We start from the raw sequence: 14,982 nt of genomic DNA, 5'->3' as shown, positions 1-14,982 counted from the left end.
CAAAATGTCAAAATGTTAAATGGTCATAATATTGACATCCATATCTTCTAGCTCCTTGCCTTATAGGAAGAGGCTACAGCTTTGACAAAATGTTAAATGGTCATAATATTGACATCCATATCTTCTAGCTCCTTGCCTTATAGGAAGAGGCTACCTTAGGCTGTGTTTGACAACCAACTCAAATGGACCCAGGGTCGATCTTGGCCCCATTTTGGGTAAAACTGGGTCAGCATTGACCCAGTTTTTCATAGGACGAAAAGTATCCTTTAAACTAGTTTTTTGTTGGATTAACACCTCTTAGTTTAATCCCAGTCTAGTTTAGGACAAAACTGTGTCAAGATTGTCCTGACTCGGTTTTTTTCCAAGGGTTGCCAAACGCACCCTTAAGAGCTATGGCTTATGCAGTTTGAGAGTAGGCCACCAAGGAGCCTGCAAGGGGTTCATTACATCCTTCTTTTTTATTTTCCTTTTCCTTTTCTCTGTTTTCATTTTTGTTGAATATAGGAAAGTAAAAAAACTTAAGTTGTCATCTATAAATGGCATGAATAGCATCCACAATATGTGAGAATACTTTTGTTGGGAAAAAAATCATAAACACTAACTTAGTAGTCCCAATACTTCCTAGCTTCCATGTAAAGCGTAATTATTCAACTGGTTCTTTAAGAGTACTCAGAAATTGCAGCATGCTGGAAATAAGAAGCACAACAATCAACAACAACGCTGTGAGGAGTATCGTGTGTAATACGTGTATGACATGTTCTCAGACCTAATCTCATACGTAACAAGTCCTAATATCATACTTAAGAACCAACATATATTTCATGACCTCTAACTTTTTATCTTGTCAAAGCTAATTGTTCATTATGCTTATCTATTTATTTATGGTTCATATTTCCATTCTTTTATATTATTTGAAAAAAGTGATCCATATGCATTCATTTTTCTTTTATTCCCTTATGGAGGTCCATATGCATTCATCACCCTCCGATCAAGTAGAATAAATTAGCCATAGTTCTGTGAGATAATGTTTTTCATGTTTTGTTTCTTCTTTTATTTTCTTTACATAGTTGCAATGTTTGATCATTTACTATTGTGCTGACTACCATAGCTCTTTGTTTACCATGCACGATTCTGTGTGAATTTCATTTTCAATATATACTAATTCACGGCAAAAACTTTATTAGTGCTCATTTCTGCAAGCAAATGCCATTAGATCAGTTCTGAGTAGTATATTGTTTTTGTCCACATCTACAGTTCTTTGGGCCAGGCTTCTCCGTGCATAACAGCATTTGCAGCGGGGCAAGCTGCAGCATACAAGATGTTCGAGACAATCAACAGAAAGCCAGAGATTGATGCTTCTGATCCCTCAGGAAAGAAGCTTGATGACGTTCGTGGAGATATAGAATTCAAAGATGTTTACTTCAGCTATCCAACTCGCAAAGATGAACAAATTTTCAGAGGGTTTTCCTTATTCATACAAAGTGGCGCTACTGTGGCTTTGGTAGGAGAGAGTGGAAGTGGGAAATCTACCGTAGTTAGTCTGGTTGAGCGGTTTTATGATCCAGATGCTGGCGAAGTTCTGATAGATGGTATAAATTTAAAGGAGTTCCAGCTTAAATGGATTAGAGGAAAAATAGGTCTAGTGAGTCAGGAGCCTGTACTCTTTGCTTCGAGCATTAGAGAGAATATAGCCTATGGAAAGGATGGTGCAACGACTGAAGAGATCAAAGCTGCAGCTGAGCTTGCTAATGCTGCCAAGTTCATAGACAAAATGCCTCAGGTTTGGTATATAATTGAAAAATGGATTAATTACACTGGGTTACTCTGAGATGTGGTGTAATTACTCAGGTGACCCTGGAGTCTGCTATCTACACGGCAACCATGAGCTCATTGATTCTATATACATGGGTAACCCTGATAACGGAAAAAATAAACCGACTCCAGATTGCTGATTCTAATTACATGGATAACATTGATAACAAAAAACTTAAACAGACTCCAGGGTCACCCATGTAATTAAAATAAAAAACCTTAGGACTATCCGTGTAGATACGAAGACTCTAGGTTCACCCGTTTAATTAAACCATATTTCGATTACATGGGTGTAATTAATGTGATAGTGAAATTGATCTTTTATTGTATCTAGTATTGACTGAAGTATTGAGATGTATTGCATTCAGGGACTTGATACTATGGTTGGCGAGCATGGGACACAATTATCAGGCGGTCAGAAACAAAGGGTTGCAATTGCGAGAGCCATTCTGAAGGACCCCCGGATTCTACTTCTTGATGAAGCCACTAGTGCCTTGGATGCAGAATCTGAGAGAATAGTGCAGGAGGCACTTGATAGAGTAATGGCAAACCGAACTACTCTTATTGTTGCTCATCGTTTGAGTACTGTTAGGAATGCTGACACAATTGCAGTAATACACAGAGGTTCAATTGTGGAACAAGGTACAATCCTACAAGCACTGCTTAACTTGTAAAATCAATTATCATTAGGCATATGAGCATAGAGTTGATTTGATAGACTAAGCGGCAGTTTAGTGTTGCTTTTTCTAGGCTGATTGTGGTTATTTTTGCAAGAAGCAGTCAACAATGATGTTTGGTAAAACTGCTCTTGCATGCTTATTAAAACAGTTACGACTTTTTAAGTGTCTGCTTTTAGAAGCAACTCGAGGATGCTTTTCAAATTAGACATTTCTTTTTGTAGTTTTTATACCATATAAATCCTTTAGCTTTTGACAATATTATCTGAGAATTGAGGTTTCTCTAATATAAAGGAATGTTTTTTATTACTAATTAATTAGCAAACAGCTAAAGTTATGGCTAATTGGTCATTTTCACTTATAATGATATTTAAGTACAATTGTACTAGACACCTAGGAGAAGCTTGTGATATATGATTACCAAACAGTCATTTTCGGTAGCTTGCTTCGATAAGCTGCTTATATAAGCAGCTTATCATAAGCACCAAGAATAGCAAACTCGCCCTTCGACCCATCTTTTTATGACAATTTGTGATCTATAGCATTATATGATATGACCTAACACTGTTCTGTATATTTTGCTTAGGTTCGCATTCTGAGCTTCTAAAGGATCCAGATGGAGCTTATAAACAACTCATACGGTTGCAAGAAATGAATAAAAATTCAGAAAATACATCTCAGTCTGACCACGACAAGCTTAATCTTTCGTCTGATGTAGGGAGGCGTTCTAGCCAACATATGTCTTTGAATCGTTCTATAACCCGGGAATCGTCATCATCTATAGGGAACAGCAGCCGCCACTCTTTCTCAGTACCACTTGGTTTGCCTGTTGGAATTGATTTCCAAGATAACAAATTGGAGGAAGGAAATACTGACATCAGTTCCCAAGAAATAAAGGAAGTATCTCTCAAACGCCTTGCTTACCTTAACAAACCTGAGATCCCCGTGCTCGCAATTGGTTCAATCTCTGCCATTATTAATGGAACCATATTTCCCATATTTGGAATTTTACTATCTAGTGCGATAAATACATTTTATGATCCTCCTGCAAAGATGAAGAAGGATTCCAAGTTTTGGTCATTATTGTTTTGTGTATTCGGTGTGATTTCTTTTCTAGCTCTTCCAGCTAGGCAATATTTCTTTGGCGTGGCTGGATCAAGATTAATAAGAAGGATCAGACTCATGACTTTTGAGAAGGTGGTTCACATGGAGGTTGGATGGTTTGATGAGCCTGAAAACTCGAGTGGAGCAGTTGGAGCTAGACTATCAGCAGATGCAGCAACTGTTAGGGGTCTTGTGGGTGATGCACTTGCGTTAATTGTTCAGAATATTACTACGTTAATTGTCGGTTTGGTGATTGCTTTTATTGCAAACTGGCAACTATCTCTAATCATATTAGCACTCTTGCCCTTCATTGGCCTTAATGGATATGTCCAGATGAAGTTCATGCAGGGGTTTAGTGCGGATGCAAAGGTTTGGCTTTACAACTCCACAAAATTATTTGTTCATAAAGCAGTAGGGAAGTCATCGACTATTATCACAATTACTAGTATTGCTTTTTCATCTTTAGGTAATTATTGGGTGAGAGATATATTATTGTAATATAGAAATTATAGGTGTAAGTTTTCTAGCAAATTACCATTAAACATAGTGCAGTTAGATGAATTTCGGAAAAAAATCTTAATAACTACGATTTTTTGTCAGATTGACAGAGAGATGGAAAGAATTGGTTAGGTGCCTCCTTTAGCTGCACCGATTTGGGGCACCTTGATTGCAAATAGGATGAGGTGAATGTTGGGTTACCTTCAACGAAATAAAATCTTTTCTCATGAGATCTTCTGAGAAATCATGTTGGTAACTACTATAGTTTAAATTTAACACGGTCAAAGGTTTTGGAAATCGTACACCACGCCAACCTGGTGGCCACATGATACAGATATGTGAACTTATAATATATGAAATTGGGTTTACGTTACGTTTCCTGGTGTGGCATAACATTTCGCACTTAATGCTCTGAAAAGAATTTGTTGTATGAATAACGACCTACAAGTCGATCATAGTTGTCAGCTCCGCCACTTAAATAGCTTGATATAGTGCTATTCTCTAAAAAGAATTTGTAATATGACCTAGAAATTAATCACCATCATCGTATAGGTTAAGCTTACAACCAAGAAGCCATCTCTAAATTTCTCTCATCTAGAAAGATCCAGAGGAAAATATGTGATTCTAAATCTTTGAAACATCAAATGATTTTAACTGAAATGACATGCAGATGATGTATGAGGAAGCGAGTCAGGTTGCAAATGATGCAGTGGGGAGTATAAGAACAGTTGCTTCCTTCTCAGCTGAAGATAAGGTGATGGAACTGTACCAGAAGAAATGCGACGGACCTATGAAGACAGGAATTAGGCAAGGATTGATTAGTGGTATTGGCTTTGGAGCCTCCTTCTTTGTGCTTTTTTGTGTTTACGCCGCCTGTTTCTATGCTGGAGGACGCCTTGTACAGGATGGAAAGACCACATTTGGTGAAGTTTTCCGAGTAAGCCTCATCTGGACTTCCAAAAAGCTTTTATTAGAAGATATGTTAACATCTGCTTTTACAGTTGCATTTAAAACGAAATTAATTAGTACAAGTTTCAGACATCGTTGGAGATTTGATAACTAAAAGTAGCCTCATACGACTATACAAGAGATCTAGACTTGAGCGAAATAATCACATTTTTGCTTGTGAAACTAAATTCATTCTTGATGTTGTTGTTACTGTGCGTTAATTATCTACATCATAGAAGAGGTAACTCAACTGAGCTCAACAGAGACAGTTAATGTCAAGTTATTAACCAAAGGTCTCTAGTAAATAAAGTGAAATGTATACCAAATATTAGACGAAAACAAACTGTACTCCTACCATACACATTACCACCGCATGATTAAAGCTCTAACTTGTATGCAAACTATTTGAAGACCGTTACCTTAATTGTTGACTTCATATGAGGATTAATGGTAAATCCTCATCTCAAATTGAATTGCAGGTTTTCTTTGCTCTCTCTATGGCAGCCATTGGAATTTCACAATCAAGCTCCCTGGCACCAGATTCTAGCAAAGCGAAATCCGCAACAGCTTCTGTGTTTGCAGTTCTTGATCGCAAGTCTAAGATTGATGCTAGTGATGATTCCGGGACGAAATTAGAGACTCTAAAGGGAAACATTGAGTTTCGGCATGTCAGTTTCAGATATCCAACAAGGCCAGATGTTCAGATTTTCCAAGACTTATGCTTGTCAATTCCTGCCGGAAAGGTAAATACACTTTCACTAAGTACAAGAAAAAGGTTCTTGATTAATCTTTATTTCTTTGAAACTGTTGCTATATCATTTTTATGTTATTCTATAACACTGGAACTGCTTAAATATTAAAATATAATCTTTATGTAAAAGGTTCGGTACATTACGTAACAGAAAACTAGTAAAACATAGTCAACCGATTAAATTTTGACAAGCTTCTTCAATTTACAGACTGTTGCATTGGTCGGTGAGAGCGGAAGTGGCAAATCAACAGCAATACAATTGTTACAGAGATTTTATGATCCTGATTCAGGACACATATTGATGGATGGAATCGAGATAGAAAAGTTCCAGGTGAAGTGGTTAAGGCAACAGATGGGCCTAGTGAGTCAAGAACCATCCTTGTTCAATGACACCATTCGAGCAAACATTGCCTATGGAAAAGAGGGAGAAGCCACTGAGGCTGAGATCGTCGCTGCTGCTGAGTCAGCAAACGCACACAAGTTCTTATGCAGTCTACAGCAGGTTCTTATGCAGTCCAAAATTTTAATCCTAGAGAAGTCCTCTTCTTCCTAAACCGTCAAGAGTTTTTTTCTTTCTTAGACCTTTCTATTGATAGCCTATGATCATGAAGATAAAAATTTTGAATAAAATTCACAAAAAACACTCTTTTAAGTTTGGCCAATTTTGAGATATCCTATTAAATTTTAAACATATCATTTAGCTCCCTTTAGGTTTGGGATGTTTCAGAAAACCACCAAAACTTTATTTATTTATTTATTTATTTTTAACTAAACCCTCTAACGATGTTAGATGAACTGGTAAAAAGACCAAAAATAAAATTTTCAAATTAACAGTCAAAGTAGTTAAATTAATTAATTAGGGTATGAAAATTACCTTTGAATTTATAAAAAAGGACATGGAAGGATTTTTCCGATCAGGGGCATTTTGGTCTTTGGATACATGAGATTTTCACATGGGTTGTAAAATTTACCCCATTGTTTCTCACAAATTTTGATCATATTGAATTCCTCTGCCTCTCCATGATCTGATTTTGAATTTACAGGGTTACGACACAATGGTTGGAGAGCGAGGGATCCAACTATCTGGTGGTCAGAAGCAACGAGTAGCGATAGCTCGTGCAATCGTGAAGGACCCCAAAATTTTGCTCCTCGACGAGGCAACAAGCGCACTTGATGCTGAATCTGAACGTGTAGTTCAGGATGCATTAGATCGAGTTATGGTCAACAGGACCACAATAGTAATTGCTCATCGGCTGACCACAATAAAAAATGCTGATGTAATAGCTGTAGTTAAAAATGGTATGATCGTGGAGAAAGGAAAGCATGAGGCGTTGATGAAGATCAATGACGGGGCTTATGCCTCCTTAGTAGCACTTCATTCAAGCTCAGCTTCATAGTTACAACATTGTTTTTATCGATGAATTTATTGGGTTATAGTTTTTTCAACCATGTCACTTTGCATCTCATGTAACTATTGGTAAATTATGTTACAACGTGATCGGCGATAATCTTAATGTAAAATGGTTCGCATAGGCTACTGATATTCTTATTACAATTTCTTCATAATGTGTGTGTGTATATATATGAACGCATGTATGAATCAGAGAGTGAAGCATCATTAAAGCACACATTGTTCAATGTGGGCTATTTGTTGCGGATATTACGCGGAAATCAAGATCACAAAGGAAGAACATGTACACTAAAAGAAAGACAAGAGTTGATGAGTTGCGAACACAAGGGCTTTATACGGTCCGGCAAGTCCTGCATCCACGAGAATCAGCAAATAAAACATCACTAATCAGAAGATAAAAGGTTCGAGCCTCAAGTGTTTTAGAGAGGGTATTTAACGTTTGGATCCCTTATTGGATCTATTAGCATAAAACCCGTTATGTTTTAAATCTGAGTACATTCATGCTTCTCTACCCTCATCTACTCCTCATTCTCACTAATTCGCTGTGTCCTTCTAAAGCCTCGCCTCAATTCCCGCGAGTTCTGTAGTCAACGATTCAACAGTTACATTTTACAGTAAACGGTGGAAGTATTGTACTCCTATATATAAAGACAAATGCCGCCAGTCCCAGATTATGGGACATATGACAGGTTATTGGTTTTACCCTGGAAAAGCTCTTCGTTGTTTTAGCTTGTAAAGACCCTCATTTGGTTTTGTTTTCCTTGATCTTAATTGGAGAGCCACACATAAGTCAAACAATTTATTTTATATTCATCTTTCTTTCATTAATGTGCTCCTTGCCTTAAGGCAGATAGTTGACTTAGCTTATTCTGTACTCACAATTGCTGCTAAGTAACCATCTTATATTAAAAATGGATGTTGATGTTAGAAAAATTATAGAGATTATCGGCAGAAATAAACACAACAACAAACAACAGCACCAACGAAAAAATCATGCGCAAATAAACACCAAGATTTAACGTGGTTCGACAAATCGTGCATATGTCCACGGGGCAATCTAAAAAGAAATATCCCACTATGAATCAAGTGTACAAATCCTTAAAGTTACATGCAAACTTGAGGATTAAGTCACAAGAGAAAAATACAGTGTTACTTTTAGGGCACCAAAATCATAAAACACATCTCAACTCAAATCCCCAACACTTGCGAGGAGTCCAGTGCCCTTAACGGCATCGTCATTCCGAAAAAAAAGGCGTTTGAATCACTGCAATCGGAACTAGATAATCAAGAAATTAATTTCTCTCTCCTGACCTCGACAATAGCGCCTACCTTTTGTTTTGCTCTCCGTTCTCGGAAAAACCGACTGGAGATCATGAACCAATTCCTTTTAATAAAAGAGTATTAATCCCAAGTCCTTCAATGCAATTCCCACTTCGAATAGGCCCTCCAAATCCTTTCTCTCCTAGGATTTGATAAACAATGGACCTAATGCACGTGGGTCCGACATAGGCTGGACCCACAACAATCTCCCTCTCTAGCTCAACAAGGGGATATGCCCATCTGTGACTCCTTGCCGAGAGTCAATGTTGGCCAATCGCCAACATAACTCGGTCTTCTCTATGGAACAGTCTTTGTCAAGAAATATGTGGGATTCTCATGTGTGTGAATCTTCTATAGTTTCACCTCCTCTTTCTCAACAAATTCTCAAAGTCATTGATACCTCACATCGATGTGTTTTGTCTTAGAATAGAAGATAAAATTCTTGCTCAAATTAATAACACTTTGACTATTAATAAAAACTTGATACATATTTTGATACAAGCCTGACTCTTGCAGAAATCTTGTCATTCAAATCATCTCCTTACTAGCTTCTATAGCTGCAATATATTTTGTCTTTATTGTAAATAAAACAACATACTTCTACAATCCAAACTACCAAGATACACTGCCCCTACAAAAGTGAACAACGTACTTGAGCTAGACTTCTTGTGATCAAAATAACTTGCCATATCGGCATCTGCAAAACATTGTAGTACTAGCTTAGAACCTCCAAAACTTAAATACAATCTATAACTGCCTTTCAAATATTTTAAGATTCATTATACACCTTCCTAATGTACTTTTCTTGGATTAGAAAGAAATATGCTAACAACGCCAACTGAATGAGTTATATTTAGCCGAGTACAAACCATAACATATATCAAAATCCCTATAGCTGAGGAGTAAGGAATATTCTCCATCTCACTCTTTTCCTCATCTATAGCTGGGCAAAACTTTTTGCTAAGTTTCAAGTGACTTACAATAGGAGTACTAACTGCTTTTACACCTTTTATGTTGAATCTATCAAGCAACTGCTCAACATATTTTTTTTGTGATAACCACAATTTCTTAGCTTTCCTATCACCACCAATCTCCATACTAAAAATCCGTTGTGCAAAACCTAAATCCTTCATGTCAAAGGATTTAAACAACTTCTTCTTCAGCCCACTAATCATCTGACTATCCTGCCAACAATCAACATGTCGTCCACACAAAACAAAAGAATAATGAAGGTAGAATCTAAAAATCTTCTGAAATATATACAAGAAACTGCAACTGTCCTCTAGTAACAATGAGTGGCGGTAGATGACATGTAGCTCCTGTATCCACTATCCACTTAGAATTCTGACATGTAACATGCATGCAGTCTTCTTTCCTGAAAGTGAGAATAACATCGATCTCAAACAAGATAGTTATAGTGTCATTGTCTATTTTTTTTTCTTCTCAACTTTGTTCCCAATTTGTTCTTTCTTCCATACCCAATAATTTTTCTTGATATGACCAAGCTTCCCACAATGAAAGTAACATCTCTCTTTAGACTTTGATCTGTCATTGGATGCGCCACCACCTCTAAATTGATCCCTATACCTGCTCTGGCCCCTTTTCTCTGTGACAAATGCATGCGAGTTATCTATACCGGTAGACTTCTTCGGAGTCTCCTCATTGAGTAAACTACTAGTAACTATACTCATTGATAACATACTATTTGGACTTTGGAGCTTTGTTGTTGACCGTTATCATTAATGTTTCCCAACTATCTGGCAAAGAACCCAATAATAATAAAGTTTGTAACTCATCATCGAGAGTCATCTTCATGATAGGTAATTGATTAAACCAAACTCTTGAACCCATTCAAGTGCATTGCTATGCTGCTTCCTTCCTTGAACTTCAAGTTTACCAACCATCTCATAATGATGTATTTTCCTCCACAATCTTCCACTTGTAGAGATCCTCAAGCTTCTTTCATAGAGACTTTGCGTTAGTCTTTCTTGATATATAATAAAACACGTTAACATCTATCCACATCTGAATATAATCGATCGCCTTCCTGTGTTATTTCTCTCACTCTTTGTCGGTCATCTTTTCTGGCTTATCTTCATCTCCTTCAATATGATCATGTAAATATTTACAATAAAGAATATCTTTTATCTTGAACTTTCATACTTGCTAATTGGAATCATCCAATTTTATTATTGTACCAAAACTCTCCATCTTTTTCATCTCAATGCATACCTCAAACCAAGGTTCTGATACCACTTGTTAGGAACTTATTGAGATTATCTACGGAAAGAAACACAAGAACAAATAACAGCAACAACGAAAATATCACACTCAAACAAACACCAAGATTTAATGTGGTTTGGCAAATCGTGCTACATCCACATGGCAATCCAAAGAGAAATATTTCGCTATAAATCAAGAGGACAAATCCTCAAAGTTACACCCAAACTTAAGGATTAAATTACAAGAGAAAAAGATTCAATAGCAGTGCCTTCTTCTTCAATTACTAACAGTAGCAAAGAACCTTAGATATTAGTCCCACACCACAGCTCTTTCAAAGGAAAGCAGTCTTTTCAAGAAGAAAGTCACACCGCTAATAGGCGGAAGAAGAGATTCCTAGCTACTAACTCTAATAAGACTAATAGCCGTACCGCAGAAAGAAGGTCAACCTCATCCAGGTAATCACAGCTTTCTTCCCCTCAGGTCAAAGAGTAAGAACTCGCTTTCGAGCTAACCTTACATAGAACTACCTGCCAACAAGCAACAAGAATTCTCATTCATGGCTAACTAAGCATTCGTTCGGAGTTGACAAGGGGGAGGGCTTTTCTATATTATGTTATGAAGGATAGGCTGGCTGCACTTCCTTTGAGGTAAGAAAAGTTCCTTTTGTGTTACATCTAGGGCACTAAAACCCTAAAACCAGTCTCAATTTAAATCTCCAACACCTCCAGAGAGTCCAACATCGTACCCTTGACAGCATCGTCCTTCCGAAGAAAAGGGCGTTTGAATCACCGCAATCAGATAACCATATATAATCAGAAATTAATTTTCTGCCCCCCTCCTTTTTTTTTCTTCTCCCCTGCCCTCAAGAATAGCGCCTTCCTTTTGTTTTGCCCTCTGTCCTCGGGGAAACCGACTACAGGATTTCGTAAAGGAATATTAATCCCAAATCCTTCAATGCAACTCCCATTTCCAATAGGCCCTCCAAATGCCTTTGATAAACAAAGGACCTAAATGCGTGTGGGGCCGACCCGGGCCTGACCCACAACAGTTGAATCTTCATTTTTCCTTTTATTTTGCTGGACGGCCGCCTCGTATCGCTCTTAAACACCCATAGATTCCCTCTTCTCTATCCCCTCATCATATTGTCAGTACCCATGATGAAGTATTGATGGGCATAGAAGAAGAGAAGGGGTAGAATTGGTGCTTCAGCCGATAAAATGGCCATAGGAAATAGAAACGAATGCGACGGGGCGTCCTCTGTTATTGCGAAACGCTCTGTTCTTCCATTTTACAAGCTGTTCTCTTTCGCAGACTCCACCGATGTGCTTCTGATGATCGCGGGCACCATTGGTGCTCTGGCCAATGGTGTTGCGTTGCCTCTCATGACGGTGCTTTTTGGGAGTTCGATTCAGGCTTTGGGAGGAACCAGTGACATCCACGAAGTGGGTCACAAAATCTCCAAGGTATTTCTTTCTAGCTAGCTAGAGGATAAAAACAAGGGTAAATTATATTCATGATTCATGTCTTTCAATTTTGAGAAAATGCTACTAATATCTCTGGTGAAGCAACAGGCTCTTCGGAAATGTTAAACCTACTGACAACAGCTCATCAGTACTCTACTGATAAACTGTCACTTGATTTTCTGCCAAAAAAATTAATAATAATAATAAACTGCAGCTTGGATGAACGGACGAGAACTTCAAAGTGTTTTAATTTCATTGTAGCAGTCGAATTAGCAACCCGTTAGAATAAAAAATTACAACCCTCGACCCACGACGACCTTGGGGTTTTAATTTTGTGGCAGGAGCTTTAAGATAGTATCGAAGCGAGCACGTTCATGACCACGATGCTTTTTCTAATAAAGCAGATTTAAAAAAAATACTGCTCTATGAGTCCAACTTAATTTTAGCCAAAAGAAAATGGCTCCCAAGCTACGTCAGAATATAAAATTATAGCTCTTCCCCCAGTTCTGGAGTGTCCTTGTTTGAATTTGTGAACAAGAAATGACTTGAGAGGTTCTAATTTTATGTAGAGATATCGTTAACCCTTCACGCGATCAATTTCAGGTGTGCCTTCAATTTGTCTACTTAGCTGTAGGAGATGGGATAGCTTCATTTATTCGTAAGTTTCTCCCTCCAACTTCTTCTACTAGTGTGTATGAAAAAAATACACGGAAGTACCTAATTTTTCTAGGAGAGAATACCAAAGTGTAGCTTAATTGTAATTTTTCTAAAAGCGAATACGGAACTCCGTAAATGTCTCTTTGTTGGCAGAGGTGTCATGTTGGATGGCAACCGGGGAAAGGCAAGCTGCGAGGATAAGGAATCTGCACTTGAAAACGATATTACGACAAGAAATTGCTTTCTTCGACAAGGAAACAACCACCGGGGAAGTTGTCGGGAGGATGTCCGGCGACACTGTTCTAATTCAGGACGCTGTGGGAGAGAAGGTATTGATTTCAGATGAATTTCACACGAATCACACGATTTTGAGGTTAACCTTTAAACTTTAAAAATGTCACTTAACCCCCTAAATCTAGGGTTAACACTTCAGTTATTTGCTAATTACATGTAAGGAGTCCGGTAAGGAAATGTTGAAGTACATAGAGGAGTTTGTGAGACACAATAAAGTCCGGATGGGTTTCATGAAATAAACAAAAGTTGACACGAGTTAACCACGACATGACATGCCAAAGTTCAAGAGAATTTTCTCAAATTAAATAGTTGATAAGCCGCAATGCTTCCCAGAGTTCAACTGTTTTTAATTTCTTCTTCTTTTACTTGGAATTAATCTACTAATTTCTTAACAATAAAAGGTCTTTCAATTATTTAAATTAATCAAGTTGGCAACAGAGTTTGACAATGTTTATTTTGTTTGCAGAGTTTCAGATAACATGTTCATTTCGTATCACAAAAAAAATTTAAAAAAAAGAAAAAAAGAAAAGAAAAGATAACATGTGCATTTCTTTATTTTGTTTACAGAATTTAGTGTGACATGTGCCTATATTTATTGGTTTCTTATATTAGTCCCTTACTTCTTTTATATTTTGAATTAGGCCCTCACATCATGAAATTATTATTAGGTCCCTCAAATCTTGAGTTATTTTTGAAACTAGTCCCTCAAATCATTGAAATTTCTATTAGATCTCCCAAATCTTGTGTTATTTTAAAATTAGTCCCTCAAAGCAAAAGAGACAATAGCAAATAAAGACAAATTCTTAAAATCATTGAAATTACTATTAGATTTCCAAATTCTCATAAATTATTTCAAATTAATCCCTCTAATTCGTATTTGATTGGAGGAACTAATTTCAAAACAACTTAAGTTTTCGGGGTCCTAATAGTAATTTCAATGATTTGAGGGTCTAATTTCAAATAACTTATGATCTGAGGGACTTAATAGTAACTTCTATTATTCGAGGGACTATCCTGAATATGAAAGATTTAAGGGGCTAATATCAAAAAACCCTTATTTATTGTGTGTATTGTTCGATAGCACTGTTTAGCGATGCTGTTGTAAAATCTTCGTTGAAGCCATCATCACGCTTGTTTCAATAGGAAGCAAACGGCCCCAAAACGTCGTTAGAGCTAGAAAAAAAAAAAACTAAACTAGTAATATTGATGTATAAAAAATATCGATCTTATAATTTAACCTATCTACATGCATATCCATATATATGACAAGTATGTAGAGTTTTACTTTCAAGTTATATGCCAACGTTTATATTTGAGTAGTGATAATTATACTACATCTTTTCAAACTATTCTCAAACTACAACACTTGGAGTATGGTTAAAATACCAATTTAGCCTACAAAGTGACATACTTTGTGACCAATAAGACCCAAAAAGTGACGCTGACGATAATAACACTTGTAAAATAATATAGTTAACCACTTACACCTACTTCGATCACCGGAATTTTAGTTTGACCACGAAAAGTACAAAAATTTTGCACATATATCCCTCATATCTCTCACACTTACATATTGACCATCTAAAATTTAAAATATTTGTAAAAATTCCTCTTTCTCTCTCCCTCCCTCTCCCTCCTCCATCTCTCTCCCCCCATCATCTCCTTCATCCTTTTCTTCTCCCATCTATCACATCCTCTCCACTTTCCTCCTTCCCAAAATGCTTCATCCCCCATTGTCTCCTTCTCAAAACACTCTCCTCTCTCTCTCTCTCTCTCTTTCTCTCTCTCTCTCTCTCTCTCTCTCTCTCTCTCTCTCTCTTCCTA

General features: G+C 37.1%; 2 protein-coding genes across 4 annotated transcripts in view; both read left to right on the top strand.

The window, feature by feature from the left end:
* LOC109850845 (ABC transporter B family member 11-like) overlaps window positions 1-7,339 on the top strand; it is a 12,365-nt gene extending 5,026 nt beyond the window's left edge. For all 3 annotated transcript variants that reach the window (XM_020420914.1, XM_020420915.1, XM_020420913.1), the window contains 7 exons: window positions 1,255-1,780; window positions 2,181-2,454; window positions 3,076-3,962; window positions 4,762-5,028; window positions 5,519-5,782; window positions 5,999-6,292; window positions 6,834-7,339. In XM_020420914.1, coding sequence (XP_020276503.1) covers window positions 1,255-1,780; window positions 2,181-2,454; window positions 3,076-3,962; window positions 4,762-5,028; window positions 5,519-5,782; window positions 5,999-6,292; window positions 6,834-7,187 — 2,866 coding nt within the window. In that variant the 3' untranslated portion in view covers window positions 7,188-7,339. The remainder of the gene's footprint in view (window positions 1-1,254; window positions 1,781-2,180; window positions 2,455-3,075; window positions 3,963-4,761; window positions 5,029-5,518; window positions 5,783-5,998; window positions 6,293-6,833) is intronic.
* The window catches only part of LOC109850915 (ABC transporter B family member 4-like), a 22,789-nt gene continuing 19,843 nt past the window's right edge, over window positions 12,037-14,982 (top strand). Inside the window, exons 1-3 of the mRNA XM_020421000.1 lie at window positions 12,037-12,207; window positions 12,811-12,865; window positions 13,018-13,193. Of these exons, the coding sequence (XP_020276589.1) occupies window positions 12,076-12,207; window positions 12,811-12,865; window positions 13,018-13,193 (363 nt within the window). The 5' untranslated portion in view covers window positions 12,037-12,075. The remainder of the gene's footprint in view (window positions 12,208-12,810; window positions 12,866-13,017; window positions 13,194-14,982) is intronic.

This window comes from Asparagus officinalis, chromosome 7, assembly GCF_001876935.1.
Source record: "Asparagus officinalis chromosome 7, Aspof.V1, whole genome shotgun sequence".
NCBI classification, from domain to species: domain Eukaryota; kingdom Viridiplantae; phylum Streptophyta; class Magnoliopsida; order Asparagales; family Asparagaceae; genus Asparagus; species Asparagus officinalis.
The sequence above is the reverse complement of the archived record's forward strand: the minus strand, read 5'-3'. Positions and strand labels throughout refer to the sequence as shown.